General features: G+C 40.8%; 1 protein-coding gene across 5 annotated transcripts in view; it reads right to left on the reverse strand.

Annotated features, from left to right (window-relative positions):
• The window catches only part of NCK2 (NCK adaptor protein 2), a 170051-nt gene that overhangs the window by 19490 nt on the left and 124613 nt on the right, over positions 1 to 25948 (reverse strand). For all 5 annotated transcript variants that reach the window (XM_030569699.1, XM_030569669.1, XM_030569684.1 and 2 more), the window contains one exon: positions 8127 to 8848. In XM_030569699.1, coding sequence (XP_030425559.1) covers positions 8127 to 8848 — 722 coding nt within the window. The remainder of the gene's footprint in view (positions 1 to 8126; positions 8849 to 25948) is intronic.

Consider the following 25948-nt stretch of genomic DNA (forward strand, 5'->3'; position numbering starts at 1 on the left):
AGATGGACCTCTGGTCTGACCCAGTATGGTCGTTCTTATGTTCAATCTTCCTTCACTGTCTCATCCCGCCCCTCCACTCTCACCTATCATCCATAAGTTCATTCACCAATTTATCTATTCAATATCTTCATCAATGACTTAGATGTTGGCATAGAAAGTACGCTTATTAAGTTTGCAGACGATACCCAATTGGGAGGGATTGCAACTGCTTTGGAGGACAGGGTCAAAGTTCAAAATGATCTGGACAAATTGGAGAAATGGTCTGAGGTAAACCAGATGAAGTTCAATAAAGACAAATGCAAAGTGCTCCACTTAGGAAGGAACAATCAGTTTCACACATACAGAATAGGAAGAAACTGTCTAGGAAGGAGTATGGCAGAAAGATCTAGGAGTCATAGTGGACCACAAGCTAAATGTGAATCAACAGTGTGATACTGTTGCAAAAAAAGCAAACGTGATTCTGGGATGCATTAACAGGTGTGCTGTAAACAAGACATGAGAAGTCATTCTTCCGCTCTACTCTGCGCAGGTTAGGCCTCAACTGGAGTATGGTGTCCAGTTCTGGGCACTGCATTTCAAGAAAGATGTGGAGAAATTGGAGATAGTCCAGAGAAGAGCAACAAGAATGATTAAAGGTCATGAGAACATGACCTATGAAGGAAGGCTGAAAGAATTGGGTTTGTTTTGTTTGGAAAAGAGAAGACTGAGAGGGGACATGATAGCAGTTTTCAGGTATCTAAAAGGGTGTCATCAGGAGGAGGGAGAAAACTTGTTCACCTTAGCCTCTAATGATAGAACAAGAGGCAATGGGCTTAAACTGCAGCAAGGGAGATTTCGGTTGGACATTAGGAAAAAGTTCCTGTCAGGGTGGTTGAACACTGGAATAAATTGCCTAGGGAGGTTGTGGAATCTCCATCTCTGGAGATATTTAAAAGTAGGTTAGATAAATGTCTATCAGGAATGGTCTAGACAGTATTTGGTCCTGCCATGAGGGCAGGGGACTGGACTCTATGACTTCTCGAGGTCCCTTCCAGTTCTAAAGTCTATGAATCTATGAATCTGCCCCATTGACGCACGCATGAAACTCTCCATGCATTGAGGCTCCTGCTCCTGCCCCACATCCACCATCACCAGGATCAAAGGCCCTCATTACAAATACTGCTTCTCCATATGAAGCAGCAACAATGACGACAGGAACTATTGCGGCAACTTACAACACGTGCAAGGAACTGTATATTCTATCTCATTGGCTCTCAACCTTTCCAGACTACTGTACCCCTTTCAAGAGTCTGATTTGTCTTCTGTACCTCCAAGTTTTACCCCACTTACAAAATTTGACATAAAAATACAAAGTGTCACAGCATACTATTACTGAAAAATTGTGTACTTTTTCATTTTTACCATATAATTATAAATTAAATCAATTGGAACATAAATATTGTACTTACATTTCAGTGCATAGAATATAGAGCAGTATGAACAGATCATTGTCTATGAAATTATAGTTTTATTGACTTCGCTAGTGCTTTTTATGTAGCCTATTTTGTAAAACTAGGCAAATATCTAGATGAGCTGATGTACTCCTGGAAGATCTCTGAGTACCCCCAGGGATACACATACCCCTGGTTTAGAAACACTGTTCTACCTCTGCAGGGGTGGAATTAATCTGATTAGCTCTACGGATCCATATGGTTGCATATGATGGAATTTTTGCACAATTTTCTTTTTAAAACCACTGACTTATGTATTTCACATGGTAGGGAAAGTCCGCTTAAAAACAGGAAGCTTGAAAGAGATGATACTTTATCTATTTCCCTGTCAAAAACATTTATGCACCCTTGTTTACTATATGGTTTCTAGAATTTATTAACACAATAGCAGTAGTCAAGAATGTGTTAGAACTTATATAAAAGAATGATACAAGCAATAACATGTAAAAAGATTTTTTAAATAAATTTTATTATAATAAGATACAGGCAACAAGATAAAAAATTAAGGAAGGTCAAATTTGGAATGAAATAACTGAGGGCTTGTCTACATTGGCAAGTTTCTGTGCAGTTAAGAGCTTTTTGTGCTCAAACTGCAGATGCGTACATGCTACCAAGCCACTTTGTGCGCAGAAACGCCTCAGTTGCAGCGCTGCCGAAAAACCCAAAAAAACAAAACACAACCCACCTCGAGGAGAGTCGTATGGCTATTTGCGCTGAGTCTCCAGTGCTCTATTGTCAGTGTGAACACTTGATTGCTTTCTGTGCTGTAACTGGCCCCAGAGCTGTCCCATAATGCCTCAAATGACCGCTCTGATCGTTGTTTTGAACTCAGCTGCCCTGGAGACATGCGCTCCTCCCCTTAGAAAGCACCATTACTGACAGCCATTGTGTGCTGTGCTGATCTGCTCCAGGACACTAAGCAAAACATTAATGTGGAATGCTCGTGCTGTTGAACACAGAGAGAGTGTGAGTGTGAGAGAGAGACCGAGCGCACGCGTGCTGTGCAGAGAGTCCAGGGAGAAAGGTGGGGGGTGATATCAGGGTTTCCCCCTCCCCTTGCCTAAGGACTGGTTGTTTCCTGCTGCTGTCTGAACTTACAAGACAGCATGCTGACACGCTTTGTGCCCCAAAACACATTGTCTCTCTCCCCCCCTCCACACACACACACTCCCCCCTCCCAACTTCAGTTGAAAAGCAGCCGGCAATGTAGGATGCCCATGGAACAATGGGATTGGGAAACCTGCACCATGTAACATTGTGCCTGCCCCATGAGGCACTGCAAACCCTTCCCAAAGCACCCTGCGGCCAGTTGCACAGTGGGATAGCTATCACAATGCACTGCTGTCTTTGCTGTTGCAAGAGCTGCTAATGTGGATGCGCTCCAGCGTCACAAGGAGCACAGCGTGCACACGCAACAGCTGTTTAATTCCAGCATTTTAATAAAAGTGGTATAACTTATCAGTGCAGACATACCCTAAACCTAATGCCTAACAAAAACATAATTCCTAAATGATACTAAACCAAAGGCAGACACACACATCCCAACTACCAAAGTATAGTGTTCTCTGTTTAGAGAAATGTAGTATCTGCAAGACCAGATTGAAGCATTTTGATTAAAGAGACTAGGATTGAAGAGAGAATGGAAATGTCAATTCAGAAGAAGCCTGAACCTAAACTTTCTGTGTAGCGTTGTAGCAATCATGTTTTTGTTGAAGAGCTGAGTAAATTCCATGGGGCACTGACTTACAGCTGACTAACTATACCTTGACCGAGTCTTGGTACGCCCCACAAGAGACAATTTTACTGCAGAGCGTGAGACTCACCATTTGGCAACCATTTTATCAAATATGAGGTCATTAAATAAAAAGGCTTATGTATTTTCTATATTCCAGATAGAAGTCAAAGAGTCTTTTTAGATCTAGGCAACAAAAAAGAGCTGTAATACAGTGGTCATTATGGGGCAGCATGTAGCCACGTTAGTAAACGTTGCAAAAGTGTTTCTGTTTAGCAATATTTTCAAACTGTTGTAAAATCCATATGAACAGTCAGATCAGCCTGAAAACTGGTATGCTGGTTCAGGGTCTGGGATAGAATTTGTGGTGCACAGCTGGGGCTAGATATTCCTGACATACAGCCCCCAACCCAATTTACATCTTTTTAAAAAAAATTACTTTTCTATAATACTTTGTTGTGTAGAGATAATTTTTACCTTATGGGCAGAATCCATATAAAATAGATAAAGACCTACAAAATATTCATCACCCTAGAGTATTGATCACTGAGGACTGGGAGCCAGAATACCATGAGCTTCAAGTTCTCTTCTTTCAATGACTGCTGTTAATATTTCTGTGAACTTCATAGCTTTTATTAACTAAGGCCTCATATCCTCACGACAGCAACAGGCAACTATTATTCCCCCCATTTTGCCAATAAGTTAACGGACAGGCTGCGCAAAGTCATGTCTAGAAAATCTGAGAAAAGAAACAGAAATGAACAGTCCCAGAGAGGTAGAGTTAAGTTGTGAAGCAGCACATTTTGATGGGTTTCCCCCAGAGAAGGAACTAAAACTCAGTAATCTACCAGGGGAAAACCGTAGGTTGTGAGGCCTGAAACCTACACAGATAATCATTCTGCAAGATATCATCGGTATGTCATCAATACTATTGTTTATGAAATGAGAATTATAGGGCATGGAAATACATGTCAGTCCTCACTTCTTCTAACCTCAGTAAGAATAAAGCAGCAAATGTGTTTCAGAAAATAAAACAATATTTTGTGAAAGTTTAATAAAAAAACGAAAGAAAAAAGTTGAAGCAATTTTTAAAAACTATTTTCTTGCCTTTAAATTGTCATTCCCTTGACACCAACAATCTTACCGGTAGAAACAAGGTATGCTAGCAAATCTCAACTTAAAGTACACCACTGAGTTAAAAAAACAAACTCCAGTAAACTCAAGAATAAATTTATACTTACTATAGGATATTTCTGCTAATCCTGGAAACACTCTCTCAGAAAAGAGCTGAGTAACAAGAGCTGTGTTCAGAAGTGACTATGATTGCAACCTGGCCATTCTACATCAACTTTTTTGGGGGGGGGGGAGGGGGGAAGGGCAGACTTTTGACTCCATTTTAAGAGCTGGATTTAAATTGACCTTCACCTGGCCAGCATATTATTGCATGTGAAATACAAAATGTACTTCAACAGAAGCATGAAGAACTAAAATATTCTCAATTTCTACAAGCTACCGAAAAACTTGTTCATAAGCCAAATTTTTTTTTTTAGTAAAAAAGGGAAGCACCAGAGATGGGGGTTGGCTTATGAATGAGTATAGAGTGGGAGAGGTGGGACACAGCCCCTCTCTCCAACAGAGGGAGCAAGGAGAGGCAGCACAGCCAGCACAACCAGAAGGGAAGAGGCAAGGCCAGAGTCTCTCCGCTTCTGGCCACGCTGCTCTCCCCCCAGCCTCCAAAGTAGCTGCAGCTCTGGGGCTGGCAGACTGCAGCCATGCTGCTCGGCTCCACCGCCCAGAGCAGGCTGTGGCCATGTCACTGGCCCAGCCTGCTGGAACAGGCTGTGTCTGCACTGCCTGCTCTGGCCCACTGGAGCAGGCTGTGGCACGCTGCCCAGTCTGCCGGAGCAGCTCCAGCCAGGTCAGAGACATCCTCCCCTGGCCCTCCCCAGATAAGGTGGAAGGGATGGGATAGAGAGAGTGTGAGGGTCCCAGGCTAGGGGTGGGGTCATGTGGGGGGTGGTCACAAGGGTTACTCCCCTGAGCCCCAGCTTCTCCCCCCTGCCAAAAAATTTCCTCACCAGTTGCTATCCCGGCCTGTCAGGGTAAGCAGCTGGCACGCTGGGACATTTTGTTTACTTAGGTTTACCTCTGTGCCTGCCAACGCTCGAGGTAAACAAACCATCTCGGATCATCATCAGCTTATCCTGAGGGCCCGGAAGCCAAAGTTTGCTGACCCCTAAATTATAGGGTTGGCTTCTGAACAGGTTATACAATTTTTATCCATCTGGGGGGGGCGGGGGGAGGGTCAGCTTATAAACGAACTATCTTATGATCGAGTATATAAGGCAATTTTAGATTTTTTAATAGTAACTAATGAAAAGCCACAATTTGTCAACTAGTACTTACACTAACATTAGAGTGACCAGATGTCCCGACTGTATAGGGACAGTCCAGATTTTTGGGTCTTTTTCTTATATAGGCTCCTCTTACCCTCTACTTCCGTCCCAATTTTTCACATTTGCTGTCTGGTCACCCTAACTAACATGTACTATTGTTCTGTGAAGTCATTTTACAGAACCTAAACAACACAGAAACAGTTATCATCAGATTAACAGGTAATATGAAAAATAATTTTAGTCAGAAATTCTATGTACTACAATTACTACAACTGATCTAATGCTCCAATAGCTGGGCCTATTTAAGGTATATATTCTCAGATAAAAAACTATACTAAGCTCTAGCCTCTACACAGTTTTTTATATTGCTTTAACTTTTAACTATACTGGTTTCAAAGTAATGATCATAATAACTCATAGTATGGATGCAATTATACTGGCATAAAGGTGCTTTAATACTGGGACCCTAAATTTATGGGAATTTATAAGTACTTTTAGAGTGCTATACTGTATCCACCTTATGGGATTGTATTTATGCTGGTTTCAGATTGATACAGTTACGGCATACATAAATAGTATGTATATAAACCCTAAGACAGAGTTAGGCTGATGCCATGCAATAATCATATGATAATGATTAAGGCTTTTTAGTATTAGTAGTCCCAGATTAGATAACATTTATTTTTAAAAGACACATTGAGGGATTTTAACTACATTTTTTTCTTGTCATGATGTCACTATAAGGCAGAGTTCATGTTGTTTGAGTGATTTAACTATGTATTTCCATAGGTTAGCATATTTGGAACACATTTAAGTGTAACCTTTTTCTGAATTTCCTGCATTTGTAATGCTTAGTTTGACATAATTACAACATCCCGCTGATGTCACTGTGGCTCAACTTAAGAGTTTCTTGACTCTGTCTGCAGCTTATTAAAATCCTAAAAATTAGATAAAAAATCTTTAATTACAACCTAATTTCCTTTATTAAAACCTAATTTCTTCAAATATAACCTATACATAAGATTTCAAGAAATTTTAACTATATGGAAGGTTTGAAGATATTATTTCATTATTAAGATCACTCAAGACAAAGATAAGCCTGCTACAGATGCTAAATTTGTTAAAGGACCCATTTTAAATTCATTTTTATACAGGAACTCCTCACTTAACGTTGTAGTTATGTGCCAGAAAAATGTGACTTTAAGCGAAACAATGTTAAGCGAATCCAATTTCCCCATAAGAATTAATGTAAATGAGGGGGTTAGGTTCCAGAGAATTTTTTTCACCAGACAAAAGACTATACACACACACACACACACACACACACACACACACACACACACACACACACACACACACACACACTATAAGTTTTAAACAAACAATTTACAAACAAACTGGTACACAGTGATGATGACTGTGAAGCTTGGTGGAGGTGGAGGAGTCAGAGGGTGGAATATTTCCCAGGGAATGCCTTACTGCTAAATGAACTAGCAATTGACTGAGCCCTCAAGGGTTAACTATCACAGCACTCTACAAGGCAGTAGGAAAGGAGGGAGGGCAGACAGATACAAGAGAAAAAATGCGCATTTCCCCTTTAAGTAGCTGACCCCAGGCTTAAGTACACTGCCTTGTTAATGAAATCAGCTTGCTGAGACCTGAGTTTCACAGCTACTGCCTAGAAGCTCCATCCGTCGTGTGTCCCCCCTGCTCTATGGAAAATGGGGTAAGCGAGATGCAAGAGCGGGGGGGAGACACCCTGAAATTAGCCCTCCTCTTCCCCCTCTCCCCATACAGCACACAGGAGTCTCTGGGAGCAGCTCCAAGGCAGAGAGCAGGAGCAGCACATGGCAGTGGGGGGAAGGGACAGCTGCTGCACAATGAACTTAGGGGAGGGGGGGAGCTGATAGGGGGAGTTGATAAGGGGGCTGCTGGTGCACCCTGGTTCCAAGCCCCCAGTAGCTAACTGCAATGGGCTGCTCTTCCTGCAAGCAGTGAACAAAACAGGCAACGTTACAAGGGAGCATTTCACAGCTTTAAACGAGCATGTTCCATAACTGATCAGCAACTTAACATCGAAAAGTTAACCGGGACAACTTTAAAGTGAGGAGTTCCTGTACTCAGACTAAGTGTGGTAAATTTGGGGAGCATATGCTGTATTTTTCATACCTAACAAGAGAATCCCTGCTTTAAGTTCAAAATGGAATTCAGTCTTTACTAGGGAATTATGACTTGTGACTCCACAACAGTACACAAACTAGTTCACAATTGTTGTGTTTCATTCCAAAGATGGTTGCACCTCAGTAGTGAATGAAGTGACCCCAGTATACAGCAAAAATATCACTTTGTAAAGTTTGTAAATTGCTTACTTCTTTTGGATAGACACTCACTGTACTAATGTAAGGTAATTATTCATTACCATCATTGCTACTTCAAACACTATATACCATGTGACAGTTTATTTATATAAAGCACATAATAAAAATTCAAGTGTCGAATGTCACTTACCGAAGATTCACTATCTCTAACAAGGAAGTCCCCTTCCACTCCCCTCTCATTTAGGGCACATTCTGCTTGATGCCGGGTAACATTCCCATAATACCACTCTCTTCCAGCAAACCGTCCTGTAGAAGATGGCCCCGTATAGCTTATCGGAGGTGGATGGGAAGTGTTAATGGCAGGACCATCACTTAAGATTACTACATAGTTTTTAGGAACAAGACCAATTTGCCCTCGGGAATTTTTACATTTCCACCATTCTGGGTCATTTTCTGGTTTTTCAATGACTTCCATTGTTTCCCCCTTTTCAAAATTGAGCTCTTCTTCTGTGACGGAGCTGAATGGATACAGTGTCTGAACAACATGAAGTAGTTTCAAGCTCTGACCATTACTCATGGATGCACCTTTCCTTAAACTTAGAAAACTTGGGGAATCTGCAGTTGCTTCCTCAACTTCCTCCACCACATAGTTCGAAGGAAACCAGCCAATCTGTCCATTGTAGCTACCTCTCCACCAGCCATCACTGCACTTTTCCATAACAATGACTCGGGATCCTTTAACAAGGGATAGCTCATCCTCCCTCTCTGCCACATAGGCAAATTTAACATAGGCTGGGATGTTAAGGTCATAAATCCGATCTGCACTGCTACCGTTGGATGGATATTCTGCATCTGTACTAGGAGTAGGTGAGGCATCTCGTGCACTTGTCTTCCTTTTTGTTTTACCCAAACCTGTTAAATAAAGAGAGAAATTTCTAGTAGGCATTTAGGATATAAATAGAAAAAATAAAAAAATTAGTCTCTATAATGCATAACTATGAAATTAGCCAAGTGCTTTCCCTGTCATTAACAAAAATGTTAGATGTACAGGTCATAACTATAACATTGGAAACAGACTGTCGGAAAATATCAATGTCTTAATATTTTAAGAAACTGCTGTTTGTCTATCGGTTCAGCTTCTAAATATAAGCTTTAATTTGTCCTTCAACATGTCTCTCTACAAAGTCACTTAATGGTAAGTGAGAAACAGAGTGGGTGAAAGACACAACATTTACATAAGCAATTAGTCCTCCAGGGATGTTATGTCTTCTAAAATCCAATCAGTCAATCATATATTTTAAATTATAACTACACCTCTACCTTGATATAATGCAACCCAATATAACACAAAATCGGATATAATGTGGTAAAGCAGTGCTCCAGGAATGCAGGGCACTCCGGTGGATCAAAGCAAGTTCAATATAACGCGGTTTCACCTATAACACGGTAAGATTTTTTGGCTCCTGAGGACAGCATTATATCGAGGTAGAGGTGTATAAGCACTTAAACTGGGCTGGAAAAAAGTAAAAATAAAAAAACAAGTTAGCACAGTGGAAAGGGTCCTCTGAACAAACTACATTCTGCCCTACTTCATTCTTCAGTCTCCAACAAACTTCAGCTGAAACTAACTGACAAGTTTCCTGTTGAATTGAGCACCTAGAATATGCCAGATATGAGGCTATATAGGTGGAGTGACTTCAAGCAACCTTCAGGTTCTATAATTTTCAAGAAATCTGCATTTTGAATTACCTTCAATGATATTAGGAAATGGAAAATATATTTAAAAAGGAATGAAGTTGTGTGTGTACGTTTAACTGGAGATTTTTGGCATTCGTGTGGCTTCTCAGAATGTCAATCAGAAAATTCCACAGTTCTGCAGACATTATCAAACACCTGTACCAAACACTGCCTAAGTATACATAAACAGACCGGTACAGAAGAGTAGTAGTTTGCTCTTCTGAATTTCAAATGATTTAATTAAATTCTGATTTTATTTGTTAAGATGGAACCCCATTACAGCACAAGCCAGCCAGCATTCAGAAATCAAACACAATGGACAGAAAACAAAGGTGATGCAAAATCTAACAATTTTGTACTTTTCTCTATGCTCCAGGGTCCTATAATGAGCATTATTCAACTAGCAGGGAGCAATGTATCTAAGATGACATGAACATAAACTATGACACACGCAATGAAAATCAAAAGTATGGCAGTATTTAAAAAAAGAAATTGTCTCAACAGATGTAGCCATGTGTGTGTAATTTAATGGTGATTACAATACCAATTTTGCTTGACATCATTGCTTAATTGTAAACAGAGCAATTGAGCAAAAGTGTTTGTCTAGTGCAAATGAACCCACCTGGTATATTCTTACAGGTTATTCTTTTGAGCAACATACATAAACGTCTGCTAGGCTGTAAGTATATTTAGGCAGCCTCAAAAAGAGAAAGAAATTAAGCTGATGTAATTAAGATCAAGAACTATAACTTTTGACTGAAGAAAGTTCCAACGATTTCAAAAGGCTTCTCTGACCTGTTCCAAATGGTTACCCATTCCCTGATAGAGCCTGCTCATCCAGCTTTCCCATCCTGCTAATCCTTCTGTAACCATATCACTTCAGCTGGAAATGAGTGGCTGTGCTCCTTGGCAAGATGACAGCAGAGAGACCAGTTTATTGACCTGTGGGATACAACAGGATAACAGCACTTCTACTCTTTGAGCACACTCCAGTAGGAAGTTGGCTAAGGTCCAATCTCTGATGAAAAATTCCAATCTCAGCTATTTAGCAGTGACTGTCAACCAAAAGAATACAAGAACTAAGTGAAGTTAATTAGGGAGGTTATGTGCAAACAAAACATTTGTTACTATGTAGAAAAGATGGACAAAAATACAAGTCTGAAGTTAATGACCTCATTACTTCTTCATGCACAAATGTAATGACTGAGATGTGATTTAACCCTCCCTCCCAATCCATACTAGTAGTTGAGATTTCAAAATATTTCTCTCTATTAGTTCCAGGAAACCTCAATTTCTGGTACTAACGTATAGGAAAACTTATCTAAAATTTTCCTTTCTTGAATAATAAGGTCCACAGATCCAGAAAAGTGGGAATTCTGCACTATGCACAGCCTTGGAGGCAGACCAAATCTGTCAATAAGAGGCATTGTGACTCAACCGCTAGTTGAGACACTTCCATAAGCCTAGGAAAAACTAAGCACTCTAAGGAAAATTAAGCACTTAGACTAAACAGAACAGTCCTTCTGTACAGCAAAGAACTCAGTGAATAGCAAACTGAGCATCAATTAAAAATTTAATATCTTTTTCCAATTAACAACCCAGTCAAAGATAGGTTTGTGAACCTCATTACTCTAAGAAAGGAAATTTTCAGGTAAGACACGGATAAATTTTCCTATTTATATTTGTAATGAGATCCATAGATTCATGACATTGAGATTTTTACAGCAGTATAAACTCATCGGAGAACTATACATAGACGTGTGTAGAGATGCAAATGGGGATAACACTTTCTAACAGTCACTGGGATGCTACAGGGAGAAGCACCAGTCTATTGATGGCAGCACTGGATGATGAGAACGTCCAACTTAAAGAATTCTGAAGGTCATATGAACAGACAACCAGATGGGTGTTTACAGTTTTATTCTAAAAGGCATGTGATTTTTTCCCCATTAAGCTTCCACAGCTTTGAGGGAGTGAGCAACAGAATAAAGTATGATCCCAGAAAAGAAATTCTCATGCACATCAGCAGGATGTAGAAGAGATGTGATTTCTTGTGAGAGCAATGCAAGACAATCCAATTGGATAAAATGAAATTCTCTGTCTTGTCTACTGCACAGAGGATGCTAGACAAAGCAGTAACTTGATCTATGAAAGTCGGAACTCACAGGCCTAACCCAAATCCATTTTGAAGAAATTTGAGAATCTGTGGTACCATGAAGATGATTTTCGGGAGGAGGGAAGAGAAAGATATACCAGAATTACCAGAGCTGCTTCTGATCATCATCTGCAGCATTCTGCTGAAGAGAGAAAAAGGAAAAAGAAGGCATATAAGAGTCCCCTTTGGCTATCTTTGCAACAAAGCATCTGTTGCCTTGGCTTTGTGATCTCAACTGGTAAGAGAAAAAACACTGAAACTTCATGATTCAGGTGGAAGGCAAACAGATCTGTTGCTGAGACACTAAATTTCTTTACCAGGAGATGTATACCTCTAGAAGTGTAGTTCCCACTCTGGATGATCTGACTTTGGTGTGTTGAGCCAGGCAGCCGTAATATTCAATTTTGCTTTGGCTGGGAAGGGAGTAAAGTGACTGGACAGTTTCCTTTTCCCAAGTCATCAGGAGGTGAGCTTCTCTTTGAAGGACTGTAGACTTTGTTTCCTTTGTCTGTTAACATATGACACGGCTGAGGTACTAACTTAAGTACTGATCATGACAGACAAGTCCAGATATGGGAGCAAAGCCTTGAGACCATATTGGATTGTCCTGAGCTCTCGCCAGTTTATGCTGTGCTTACTCTCATTTGAAACTGATTCCTTGAATGGTCCTTGACCCCCTGTGAATGACCCAAGAATCCTCCTAGCGTGGCTTAATGGGTGGATAAGAATAGTTTAGGGAGGGATAAGACAAAGCTCTGTGGTGGCCCACTAAGAATATCCACATGGGAGATCAATGGTCCCAGAAGAGACTGAAGCATATGAATGGGTACTCCTCTTGACAGGTTGACTGTTTAGATAAGATTTCTCCGCTTCTGCTTTTTCTGTAACAAACAAATTCGTAGAGGATAGTAACCATTCCCACTCACAGACTGGGAGTAAGATGAGACTGTTAACTGAGACTTTCACAGAATTGTGGCTTTGGAGCATCCTGTTTTGGTAGTATAGTCTATGACTGATTCTAGATGAGGCTTGGATAAGGTCACCCAGGAAGAGGTAGATAGAGATCACTTCCTTTCTGATGTGATATTAACAGTACCAGCACTTTTGTAAACACAGCAGTGCTGCTGCTAAATCAAAGAGCAAGGGCCCATACTGGTAATGTTGTGCTTCAAGAGCAAAGTTTAAGAAGCATCTGTGAGATTGCTAAATTGAGATATGTACACTGCTATTGTTCCCATGTATAGGTGTCATACAGTCCCCTTGGTCAGTGACAGATGGTATGGATTTTAAGGTCTCCATATTGAATTTTGATTTTTTTAAAATGATTTGTTGAGATACTTGATGTTGAGAAGTGCTCTGTAACCTTCTAACTTTTTTTTTTTAAACTAAGAATAATATGCAATAGGGCCTTTTCTCCGCTGAAGAGCAGGGACAGGTTCAATCATCCCCATTCACAGGAAATCTAGGATAGCTGTCTGCACACCCTGACTCTGTCTCAGGCAAAAGCTCTTCGGCTGTGAGATTTATTTATAGGCTGAGAGAGACTATACCTGCTATACTGTCCACCCATATTAGCATTGCTTCTGAAAGCACGTAGGAGCACTTAGGGTATCATATGACAATTCTCTTTGGTTTGTTTACTTATCCTTGTTGGCCTGCTGTCCGAAGGACAGGGCTGAAATTATGCATGCCTGGACTTAGCTGCCTGTAAAGGACCTATATAGTAAGGAGGTCACTCTTTCAGATAATTCCCCCCCCCCCCTTTAGAAATGATGAGCCCTTGACCATAGCAGGAAATGGCACACTTATCTTTGGTAATGACACCGGGATAAATTTTGACTGCAAACACCGAGGCCATGTCTACATCTAAAATTTTGCAGCACTGGTTGTTACAGCTGTATTAGTACAGCTGTATAGGGCCAGCGCTGCAGAGTGGCCACACTTACAGCAACCAGCGCTGCAAGTGGTGTTAGATGTGGCCACACTGCAGCGCTGTTGGGCGGCTTCAAGGGGGGTTCCGGGAACGCGAGAGCAAACCGGGGAAGGAGACCAGCTTCGCCGCGGTTTGCTCTCGCGTTCCCGGAGCCACCCTGCAAACCGCAGGGAAGGAGACCTGCTTGCTCAGGGTTCTGGGAACGAGAGAGCAAACCGGGAAAGGAGACCAGCTTCGCCGCGGTTTGCTCTCGCGTTCCCGGAACCCCGAGCAAGCAGGTCTCCTTCCCTGCGGTTTGCTGGGTGGCTCCGGGACCGAGAGAGCAAACCGGGAAAGGAAACCAGCTTCGCCGCGGTTTGCTCTCGCGTTGCCGGAGCCACCCTGCAAACCGCAGGGAAGGAGACCTGCTTGCTCGGGGTTCCGGGAACGAGAGCGCAAACCGCGGCGAAGCTGGTCTCCTTCCCCGGCTTGCTCTCTCGTTCCCGGAACCCCGAGCAAGCAGGTCTCCTTCCCTGCGGTTTGCAGGGTGGCTCCGGGAACGCGAGAGCAAACCGCGGCGAAGCTGGTCTCCTTTCCCGGTTTGCTCTCTCGTTCCCCGAACCGCCGAGCAAGCGGTTCTCCTTCCCTGCGGTTTGCAGGGTGGCTCCGGGAACGAGAGAGCAAACCGCGGCAAAGCTGGTCTCCTTTCCCGGTTTGCTCTCTCGTTCCCCGAACCGCCGAGCAAGCGGTTCTCCTTCCCTGCGGTTTGCAGGGTGGCTCCGGGAACGAGAGAGCAAACTGGGAAAGGAGACCAGCTTCCCCGCGGTTTGCTCTCGCGTTCCCGGAGCCACCCTGCAAACCGCAGGGAAGGAGACCTGCTTGCTCGGGGTTCCGGGAACGAGAGAGCAAACCGGGAAAGGAGACCAGCTTGATTACCAGAGGCTTCCTCCTTCCACGGAGGTCAAGAAAAGCGCTGGTAAGTGTCTACATTGGATTACCAGCGCTGGATCACCAGCGCTGGATCCTCTACACCCAAGACAAAACGGGAGTACGGCCAGCGCTGCAAACAGGGAGTTGCAGCGCTGGTGATGCCCTGCAGATGTGTACACCTTCAAAGTTGCAGCGCTGTAACTCCCTCACCAGCGCTGCAACTTTCTGATGTAGACAAGCCCCAAGAAACCTTCTAGCCTTGTAAAATGGAGGTCAGGGGACATGCTGGGTAGAAGAAAGTAATGGTGAGCCAAAAGCCCCTCACTGTCTGCTGCTTCTTCCCCATCTACCCTGCTGTCCCTCTTATCACTCTAAAGCCATGTACTGGAGACAGAGGTGGAGATGATAGTGAAGACTGGCAACCTGCAACAGAAGCTGAGAGCAATAACCCGGACATTAGGGCCTGGTGACCCACAGCAATGACTGGGAATGAAAGTCCAATAGTTAAGACATGGCAACCTGCAAGACAACAGCCCCGTTGTTGTCCCAGTCTTTAACCATGGCAGGACATCCCCATTCCACTATTACATGCTCATAGGGTATATGAGGAGGGATATCTAGCTAAAGTTAATCTAAGGTATCTACAGACCTCAGAACTGTAGTTCACAATACTCAGTACATTTTTCCTGAAAGTCTATTCTCTGTGCATGTATGTGGTAGGGAGGGGTGTATTTATTTAATTATGTGAGTTTTTAGCTCTGAGTTGGAGTGTTGGGCTTCCTCTCCTAGCAGGGAGACTTTCCCATGTGGGGGTTGTATGTGTGTGTGCCTAGACGAAACAGCACTTCTATTGCCTGATCTCTTCTGCATTGATTTGCCATGCTGCACTCTGAGACCTGATCTATACTGCAGCAGGATGGAGGAGAGGCTCCGCAGTGAGCAGATGCAGCTGTGAGTGTGGGTTCCAGAGGCTGGGTGGGAAGATTCCCTGGATCTCTGATACTTTGCTTCAACCTACACTCCCCCGTGCTGATGGAAAAGAGGGAGTTGCTGCTTGCTGGTCCCGGAGCTGCTGCTGTTGTCTGTGCCAGACCTAGTGCATTTTGCTCCTGATGTGTTGCCACTGCTTCCAGGGAAGAGGCTGCTGGAAATCCGGCCTGTCTGAGCACTTGAGAAAGGCCTGGATTTTTACAGAAAAGGCACAGATAGCCATGCAGGCATTTAATCAGCAGAGGAAATGGAGGAGACACAACATCTGGTTTCCCACTCACCATTCTCTGCCATGCTGCCCTCTGAGTGGGTGGGGGCATGGAGAATCCCAGCCATTGAGGAAAAAGGAAATAATCTTTGCCTACAAAGGCAGATTCTGACAGCCTGGAGATTTAAAGCCTTCCCCCCCTTACTTTTCCACCTTCTTTAAATTTGCTCTGCAGCAGGAGAAGCTGGTCTGTCTGCCTGCAACTGGAGAGGCAGATGGAATCTGGCAGCTTCTCTGAGATGGAGCCATACTTCCCCTGCTTCTGAATGAGAGGTTTGGTCTGCATCCAAAGGCTGCATAGAGCAAGCAGAGTGTCCAATGTCATGAGCCTGTGGACCTCATTGTGAATAAGGGCATGTCTACACTACAAAATTAAATTGACCTAAGTTACGTTGACATACAGCCACTGCAGTAATTGAATCAGTTTTACATGTCCACTCTAAGCTCCTTTTGTTGGTGATGCGCATCCTCAACAGGAATGCTTGCACCGATTTAACTGCCAGTGTGGGGCATTGTGGAATGGTTTCTGGAATGCAGTAACAGTCAGTGTAAGGAAAGCAGTGTCTACACTGACTCTGCGTCAACCTAAGTACATAAACTTAAGTGCTACGCCTCTCGCAGAGGTGGAGTTATTAAGTCAGTCTAGTAGGTGAGTTACTGTCGTGGGAGCTATATTTTAGTGTAGATGTTTACACAAAGTTAAGCCGATATAAGCTGACTTACATTGACCTAACTCCGTATCGTAGACCAGGCCTAAGAATTCACTAATGCCACACTGCTGTAGTGGAATCAACACAAAAAGACAATATGGAGATGTAGACCACTGGAAGGTCAACTACAATTAACCCTTCAGAGTTAAGAGTATGAATTTTAGATATAATTCATAAATAGGAGAACAAACATGGTTTCTTAGAGTCTCTGCACTATGGTAACTAGGGTGATCAGATAGCAAGTGTAAAAAAATCGGGACAGAGGGTGGGGGGTAATAGGTGCCGATATAAGAAAAAGCCCCAAATATCAGGACTGTTCCTATAAAATCAGGACATCTGGTCACCCTAATGATAACAGAATACGAAAAGCAAACATATCCTCTTTAAGCACTAAACTGCAAGAGCCTATTAAATATAAAAAGTTCACAGAAGTTCATGGCTGTAACGACTCCTAGAAGAAAGCGATCAGGCATGGATAAAATAATTCATGAAACAAAAAGATCTAGCAGCTAGAGAGCCAGAAGACAATTGTTTCAAAACCAGAGTGAAGAGTTAATTAGAAGGGGTGGAGCTGAACTGAGAGAACAATTGTAACAATGTGCGTTAAGAAGAAGCTTCGATTCTGAAGTGTAAAAAAACCCCAACAATCACTTTAAAGTCTTATTAGATATTTTAAAAGATGATCTGAAAGCTTTTTTGCTTGGAAAACAAATTGAGACTGGAAATCTCACAAGCTATTTTTTTCCACATGATTTCCAGAACTTTCTGGTTAGGCTGGGCTAGAAATACAACAAAAAACAACCTCTTGCATTGTTTTCAGTACTTTTTTTTCCTGGCTCATGCCACAAACCACAGCAAGGTAGAAAAACTAAAAGAAAACAACAAACAAGTGAAGTCTTTCAAAGCTCAAAGAAAGACTGTTTTACTTTCTGTTTGAACTTATGCACCTATTGATAATCAGAATCTCTGAGCAAGACAGTCAGTCACTGATTGGTACTTAGATACAGTACCAGAGTAGAGAAGTCAGATATCACTGCAAGGCAATTTTATTTATTTATTTTTTTAAACTTGAACGTTACCAGTAGTAGAACTGAACTAACTGTTAAGTCACCTACTGGCAGCAAGCATAGTGGGAGGGATTAATAACATCTCTAACTTTCATTTGTTTATTATGTGCAACTCTATTGGACAAATGATTCTGTAACTGAAAAAGAGAATTTAGCAGAATGGCCATAATAATGTAAAAGCAAAGTTAAGACAGTACCAGAATGTATGCGTACCTATGATAATGAAGATGTAATCACAGCTCCCTAAAAAAAAAGGTATGTAAACTCTGTATCGCCAAAACATTAATAGATGCATTTGTATGAAAAAAGCAACTTTGTTTTGGAGATCCCCATTACTTTTGTTTCTTACACCTCACTTGAAGTCATAATCATTGTAACAATTAGTTGCTGGTAAGGCAAATATAAAAATCACAAAGGATTAGATTTCAAGTGAAGAAAAAGCAGTGGAAGCAGATGAATTCCAAAGTAGCAAAGATCCTGTTTTACATAAATATGTCTAATAATGAAACTTGTATATAGATCGTTTAATTTGAGGGGCATCATTCAACTAGTTAATTTTCCTCCCTTTAAAATTTCCCCTTAAAGGGTTGGCAGCTCTAGTTTACAGGGACAAATAGGGTTGAGACAAAACATAGGTGGCTGGCACCATTTGAGGAGGAGCTTCAACAGAAAGGCCAGGAGCAGATTCTTATCTGCTCCAAGACCCTCACAGCACCAAACCAGGCTCTGGAATTTCTCAGAACCATGGCTCCCACAGTACTGAGATACTCTCTTGCACCTGAGGGGACAACTACTCCAAAGAAAACTTCAACAGAAGTGAGAGCATCAAGCCCACAAAAGAATAATCAGTGTCTGGCACTGACAACACTTCTGAATTCTCAGAGCCCCTTTAACAACGCTCTTAATGGGAATCTGTTGGTAATCCAGGGAAAGGGTGGATCAATCCTACAATCCAATGGGCACTTCAGAACAGAGGACAAAACCAAATGGCCTGGATGCAAGGAGGCCCTTTCTTTGTCAAAAATGGTATGTTCTGAGGAGGCAAACCACAACAAGCCCCAGCAAGTGATTTTTCCTTGTTACTTCTTTAGACCCACGGGAAGTCAGACCAGAATTTTCCAAAGCTCAAAGGGGTCTGGATCTTGGAGTCTGCAGTATCTTATGAAGTGATCTTTACAGACCACCTTCTTTTGAGATAGACCCCTAGTCTGCTTGCAGAGACTCAGCAGGCTTTGGAATCAAGGTGGGTTTCATAGCCACACTACATTGTGCTCAGAAACCCTTTTTTAACAAAGGCCTTTAAGGCTGCACTCTTAATGGACCCCAAGGGAGAAAATTTTGGACTCCAGTTTGGTGGCTTTTTGTCTCTTTCAAAAAAGGACTTGGAGAACATGACCATCTGAAGCAGGCTTTCTGACATGGCAAGATATGCATATCTTCAACCTTTGGTTTTTTGTTGTATCTTCCTTAATGGTTAGATTGATAAAGTTGTTCGGTTTATACAAAAAAAACTTGAAGTTACTACTAAATGAACCTTCAAGAACTATATAGAAATTAGAATTAACCGCTTTTCTCACTACTGCACAACTAATGTAACGCCAATATTTAAAAAGGGCTCTAGAGGTGATCCCAGCAATTACAGACCGGTAAGTCTAATGTCGGCACCGGGCAAATTAGTTGAAACAATAGTTAAGAATAAAGTTGTCAGACACATAGGAAAACAAACTGTTGAGCAATAGTCAACATGGTTTCTGTAAAGGGAAATCGTGTCTTACTAATCTATCAGAGTTCTTTGAAGGGGTTAACAAACATGTGGACAAGGGGGATCCATAGTATACTTAGATTTCCAGAAAGCCTTTGACAAGGCCCTCACCAAAGGCTCTTAGGTAAATTAAGCTGTCATGGGATAAAAGGGAAGGTCCTTTCATCGATTGAGAACTGCTAAAAGACAGGGAACAAAGGATAGGAATTAATGGTAAATTCTCAGAATGGAGAGGGGTAACTAGTGGTGTTCCCCAAGGGTCAGTCCTAGGACCAATCCTATTCAATTTATTCATAAATGATCTGGAGAAAGGGGTAAACAGTGAGGTGGCAAAGTTTGCAGATGATACTAAACTACTCAAGATAGTTGAAACCAAAGCAGATTGTGAAGAATTTCAAAAAGATCTCACAAAACTAAGTGATTGGGCAACAAAATGGCAAATGAAATTTAATGTGGATAAATGTAAAGTAATGCACATTGGAAAAAATAACCCCAACTATACATACAATATGATGGGGGCTAATTTAGCTACAACGAGTCAGGAAAAAGATCTTGGCGTCATCGTGGATAGTTCTCTGAAAATGTCCACGCACTGTACAGAGGTGGTCAAAAAAGCAAAGAAGATGTTAGGAATCATTAAAAAGGGGACAGAGAATAAGACTGAGAATATATTATTGCCCTTATATAAATCCATGGTATGCCCACATCTCGAATACTGTGTACAGATGTGGTCTCCTCACCTCAAAAAAGATATTCTAGCACTAGAAAAGGTTCAGAAAAGGGCAACTAAAATGATTAGGGGTTTGGAGAGGGTCCCAAACGAGGAAAGATTAAAGAGGCTAGGCCTCTTCAGATTGGAAAAGAGGAGACTAAAGGGGGATATAATAGAGGTATATAAAATCATGAGTGATGTTGAGAAAGTGGATAAGAAAAAGTTATTTACTTATTCCTATAATGAAAGAACTAGGGGTCACCAAATGAAATTCATAGGTAGCAGGTTTAAAACAAATAAAAGGAAGTTCTTCACACAGCGCACAGTCAACTTGTGGAACTCCTTACCTGAGGAGGTTGTGAAGGCTGGGACTATAACATTGTTTAAAAGGGAACTGGATAAATTCATGGTGGCTAAGTCCATAAATGGCTATTAGCCAGGAAGGGTAAAGAATGGTGTCCCTAGCCTCTGTTCATCAGAGGATGGAGATGGATGGCAGGAGAGAGATCACTTGATCACTGCCTGTTAGGTTCACTCCCTCTGCGGCACCTGGCATTGGCCACTGTCAGTAGACAGATATTGGGCTAGATGGACCTTTGGTCTGACCCGGTACGGCCGTTCTTAACACAACACAAGGGAAACGGAGGTACCTGGCAGACAGGGAGGAGCTGGGGGACCATTAGGATGTGCTATTTCAGGGGTCGGCAACCTTTCAGAAGTGGTGTGCCGAGTGTTCATTTATTCACTCTAATTTAAGGTTTCGCGTGCCAGTAATACATTTTAACATTTTTAGAAAGTCTCTTTCTATAAGTCTATAATACATAACTAAACTATTGTTGTATGTAAAGTAAATAAGGTTTTTAAAATGTTTAAGAAGCTTCATTTAAAATTAAATTAAAATGCAGAGCCCCCAGACCGGTAGCCAGGACCCGGGCAGTGTGAGTGCCACTGAAAATCAGCTCGTGTGCCGCCTCTGGCACACGTGCCAAAGGTTGCCTACCCCTGGGCTATTTATATGCTTGAGTTCAGAGTGAGGGTAGCATGTCCTTGATCCCAAGGAAGGCAGAGCTCGACAAACATCACATTCATCAAATGTAACTTCAAAAGAGATTCTATGATTAGGCCTGCAGTATCTGCAATTGGCCTCTGTGGAGGTAATATCAGGAAGAAGAACCTGTGATTTTCATCACGTATCTGGCAATTCTGTTCTAGCAGCAGGCAAACACATCCTTTTCTTCAGATTTATGTTCCATTTTCTAATTATAGTTTATACTACCTAATATTTTTGCTAAACAAAAGCACATTTACAAAGCAAGTCTATATTTACTAAGTCTTCTCATACTCCTGAATATTTGTCTTCTTGGTTGTTACTGATGATGAGTTATCACATTTTTGCACTTTGACTATTTCTACTAATTCAGATAAACAGAAGAGCAGAAACACTGAAGTGACTATGCCATGTATCTCCCTTGTCCTAATCAATACCCCAAATTTGTTTAACCTATAATCTTATTTTCTATTTCAAGTTGAGCTACTTAACATGCATCATAGAAACCAGAGATTGAAGAGATCTTTAGTCATCTTGTCTAAAACGTGAAAACCACAAAATTATTTCCTAAATTATATTCACAAATACTCTGAGAAGTTTAATTTCAAACATTAAAGTTTCTTTTTCCTCTAAAAGCATCCCCATTTTCTGTTTACTGTTGACAAAACTATGCTTCCCACACCACTCATGCTCCCCACACATTCGAAGCTATCATTAAATGCTGAATCCTCTTCTTACTGAAGACACTGAAAATACAATAAACCTTCTTTCCTGTCCCAATGGCTAAGTGATTTGTCTATGCTCTGGTCAACTCCTAAGTAGTTCAAACTATTTTCTTCAGTGTGAATTACCTGGCATTTGTGAATTTCATCTGCATCTTACAGTCCATTCATCTCACTCTGTTAGATCCCTCTGGAGAGCGTCAGTTTTCTCAGGCCATGACTAATTAAATATTTTTGTGTCTTCTGGAATATTTTAAATAAACCATTACTTTTATCCAAACATACTAACTTTCACCATACAGAAGTCACAATTCTACATCAAGACACATCGAAAGAAAAAACTTGAATAATGTATAGCTATTGCAAGAAATTTCATTCTTCACCTGCCACCTAAACTCATAGACTGCAATATGCCTGTGCAAAATACCACATGTTTAACGTGTGGAAATCACGTACAAACAGAGTGGGTGAATGATTCAGTTTCTATAGTTCATTTGTGTATCAAATCAATTCCAGGAAAAAGAATAAACCTAAACCAGGACCTCTGGCTGGTGGGAAGGCTGTGGGAGAAACGATTGGTATCAGCAGAAAACAAAAATATAGAAGGGTGGGGTAAAGGAGAGGGGAAAACATAGCTTAGACAATATCCTGAAATGCTAGCCAAAATACTTCCAAAATGTTAATTTCAAAACAGACACTGAACTTGCTTAAAAATGTGTCCATTTAAAAATCAGTTAGGTCTGAACATTTAAAAAAACCGTTTACTGTTACAAGTACTAGAGAGATTAGATATAAAACTATTTTTTTTGCATTTGACAGCAATTAATTTCTCTAGTTGTCTGTGTGGCTCTTTCAAAAACAGCAGGAGATAACAATTTCAATAGTAAACTTTTAAAATAGGAATTCAGGAGTAGCTCTATTACCTGAACCTACTTTTAACTCTTTGTTTAAAAATTACTAGATTTCAATTTTGTGGTGTCCCTTTCTTTCCCATATTATATAAAGTCAGTTTATCTAAAAGTAATACAATGTGTGTAATGCTTATCTGCAAATTTGGTAGCAAAAGCTGTTGAGCAAATGCAACCCGTTTTTCCCCCCAAGACAAGTTTTTGACAATACTTTGCTATGATTTATGTTTCTTATACATGAATAAGTTCATCTTTCATAGTAGTACAGAGCTAGTTATTCAATTAATAACAGCATTACAGTTTTATCCATTTTCTTGTGAAGGTATTGTACCGTCAAGCATATGATCTTGTACAGTTGTAAACCAACTAAAATTAACCTATGTCTGATAAAGATAATCAGATAGACACCCGTGGCTAAAACAAACATCAAACCAGGGGTAGGCAACCTATGGCATGCGTGCTGAAGGTGGCACGCAAGCTGATTTTCAGTGGTACTCACACTGCCCGGGTCCTGGCCACCGGTCCGGGGAGGCTCTGCATTTTAATTTAATTTTAAATGAAGCTTCTTAAACATTTTAAAAACCTTATTTACTTTACATACAACAATAGTTTAGTTATAGATTATAGAAAGAGACCTTCTAAAAACGTTAAAATGTTTTACTGGCACACAAAACCTTAAATTAGAGTGAATAAAATGAAGACTTGGCACATCACTTCTGAAAGATTGCCGACCCATGCATCAAACAGTAACTACTACTTTGTTTTACATCTGTTCTCTATATTTAGATATACTAAAAGCTTTTTCTTACTTCAGAAAATGGACTGCTCCCATATTACTCAGCCTATCCAGGAATTCATATTGTCTGGACTTCTGAATCAGAATACAACTTTCTTTTCACAGTCAAAAGTAGAGCTGCACAGAGAACGGCAATTCCGCTTCACAGAGTCTTTTGAGATTTAGAAATCTGGTTTGTTCTGATTTGGAAAGAAAATAAAAAAATTCTATTTTTTCTGAAAAATAGAATTACTGTTCTCTTACTGTCTTTTCTGGGAGCCAAGGACCCTGAGAGCCCAGATTGCCAAAGAGCTGGAAGCCCAAGCTCTCTGGAAAGTCACCAAGCAGGCTGCCAAGGAGCCAGGCAGGCAAACGCAGGAAACCAGGCAGGTTTCACTAGGAAATTTGTCTGGCAGGCAGGTTTCCATCAGAAACCTATCTGGTTTCTGGCAAATTTAGCTGAAATCAACATGGTTATGCAGGACAATTAGATTTTGATGAAACAAATTCAGACAAAACATATTTTAATTGAAATTTTTCTAGTCTAGTCATAAGGATTCAATATGAGGGCCTGCATAATTGTATCTCGAGTAGTTAAAATTATTTCTTAATTTGGACCCTGCACGAAGGCCTCCAGAGAAGAGGTTTAACTTTAGCTATTATTCAATATCAGGTAATCTAGACAGATATACAAGGATTTCTGACAAGAAAAATGGCCTTACTGAAGGCCCTGAGTAAAACCACAGTCTTCCTATTGTTTAGGCCTGAGATATGACTTCTCACCATGGCCCTGATGTGGGGTAATACACTACTTAACAAATATAAGAGATTGGCAGGAGATTAACATAGCCATTAGACAGCACTTAGATGTCAAATTTAAATGCAGTATTTCTTGTAGCTTTTAATAGGGAAGGAGTCAAGAGAAATGAATAGTAGATGAACATCCCAAAGCCAAATAACTCAATTTCTAGTCAGAAACTAACATTCTCCTTTAAATCAAACAGATATTTTAGCTATTTGGAATATTTTTCATTCACCACCCCTCCCCCACCCTCCTTTGGTGCCCTTCTCTTAGGGACCTTATATACTAAGGTGTCATAGGACCGTTTGTCGCTTTTTACAGATCCAGACTAACATGGCTACCCCTCTGATATTTCTTTTAGAGAAACTCATCTCAATGACACTTTCTGCTTAAAAACTGCTTCAACTGTCAATCACAAGTGGATGTCTAAAAGTTTTTGCTGGTTATAGTTTGGAGACCACATTTTCACTGAAAAAATGGTTGGCATTAATAAAAGCAATTAGAATTGATCAGGAAGTGAACAAGTGTGAAGAATAGCAGTTTATTACACTCACAGAACCCTTTCACATGGGAGGGGAGAGGGAGAGAGAGAGAGAGAGAAAGAGAGTGGAACATATTTTAGCATATCCTCAGGCTGGGAAAAACCCAACAGTTTCTTAATGAGTTTTCAGAGGCTAAATGTCTACACATTGTGTTCAATATTTTGACAGTTTATTCTCTCACACCCCCAAAAATAGCATTCTGTTTGAAGTATGCTGCGGTAAATTCCAGAAATTGCCAACTCTATTTATGATATAGAAATGGAGGCTTACAGTCCTAATAAAGATAATTGTGTATATTCTTCAGGAAGTTCATTATGTCAGGTACAGACATGCCATATCAATCAGAAAGCTAGAAGACCTTGTTGAAACCTCAATGTGAAATTATTCAGACATTTCTGCAATCAGACTGGTTTAAATCATGTCACAATCCTACTAAAATATGGCAAGGAATATTATTTAAAAGATTCCTATGGATCAAACACCACTATAACTAAGTTCTCTAGATGAATTCCACTCAATGAACTTAATAAAAATACTGTGCGAAAGCTTGTAACAAACTATGTTGTGCATCCAGATATTACAGTGAAAGATGGCATTTAAATACTTGCTGTCAGTACAAAATAATAATAAACATTCCATCACATTCCACTAAAGATGTTTTAATGCAACATCACCAAAATACAATAAAGGCATAATTTAAATGAAAGCAATGTGGGTCAGGGAATGTGCGTTCTTTTGTAATTTATACAATGTCTAGCATGCTGTGGGCATGCCAGAAAAGCCAACCAATAAAAATACATGTAGTATCAATGATTTCAATCTTAAGATTATAAATTAAATGCATATAAAATTAATTTGAGGATAAGATGTTAACTGTTTGAAAGATACAATCAAAATAAACTAGTCTCCAAAATAACAAAACAGTACCTCATGACTTTTTCCATTCACCCACTATACTCAGGAATTAAACAC

The sequence above is a fragment of the Gopherus evgoodei genome, chromosome 1 (genome assembly GCF_007399415.2).
Source record: "Gopherus evgoodei ecotype Sinaloan lineage chromosome 1, rGopEvg1_v1.p, whole genome shotgun sequence".
NCBI lineage: Eukaryota > Metazoa > Chordata > Testudines > Testudinidae > Gopherus > Gopherus evgoodei.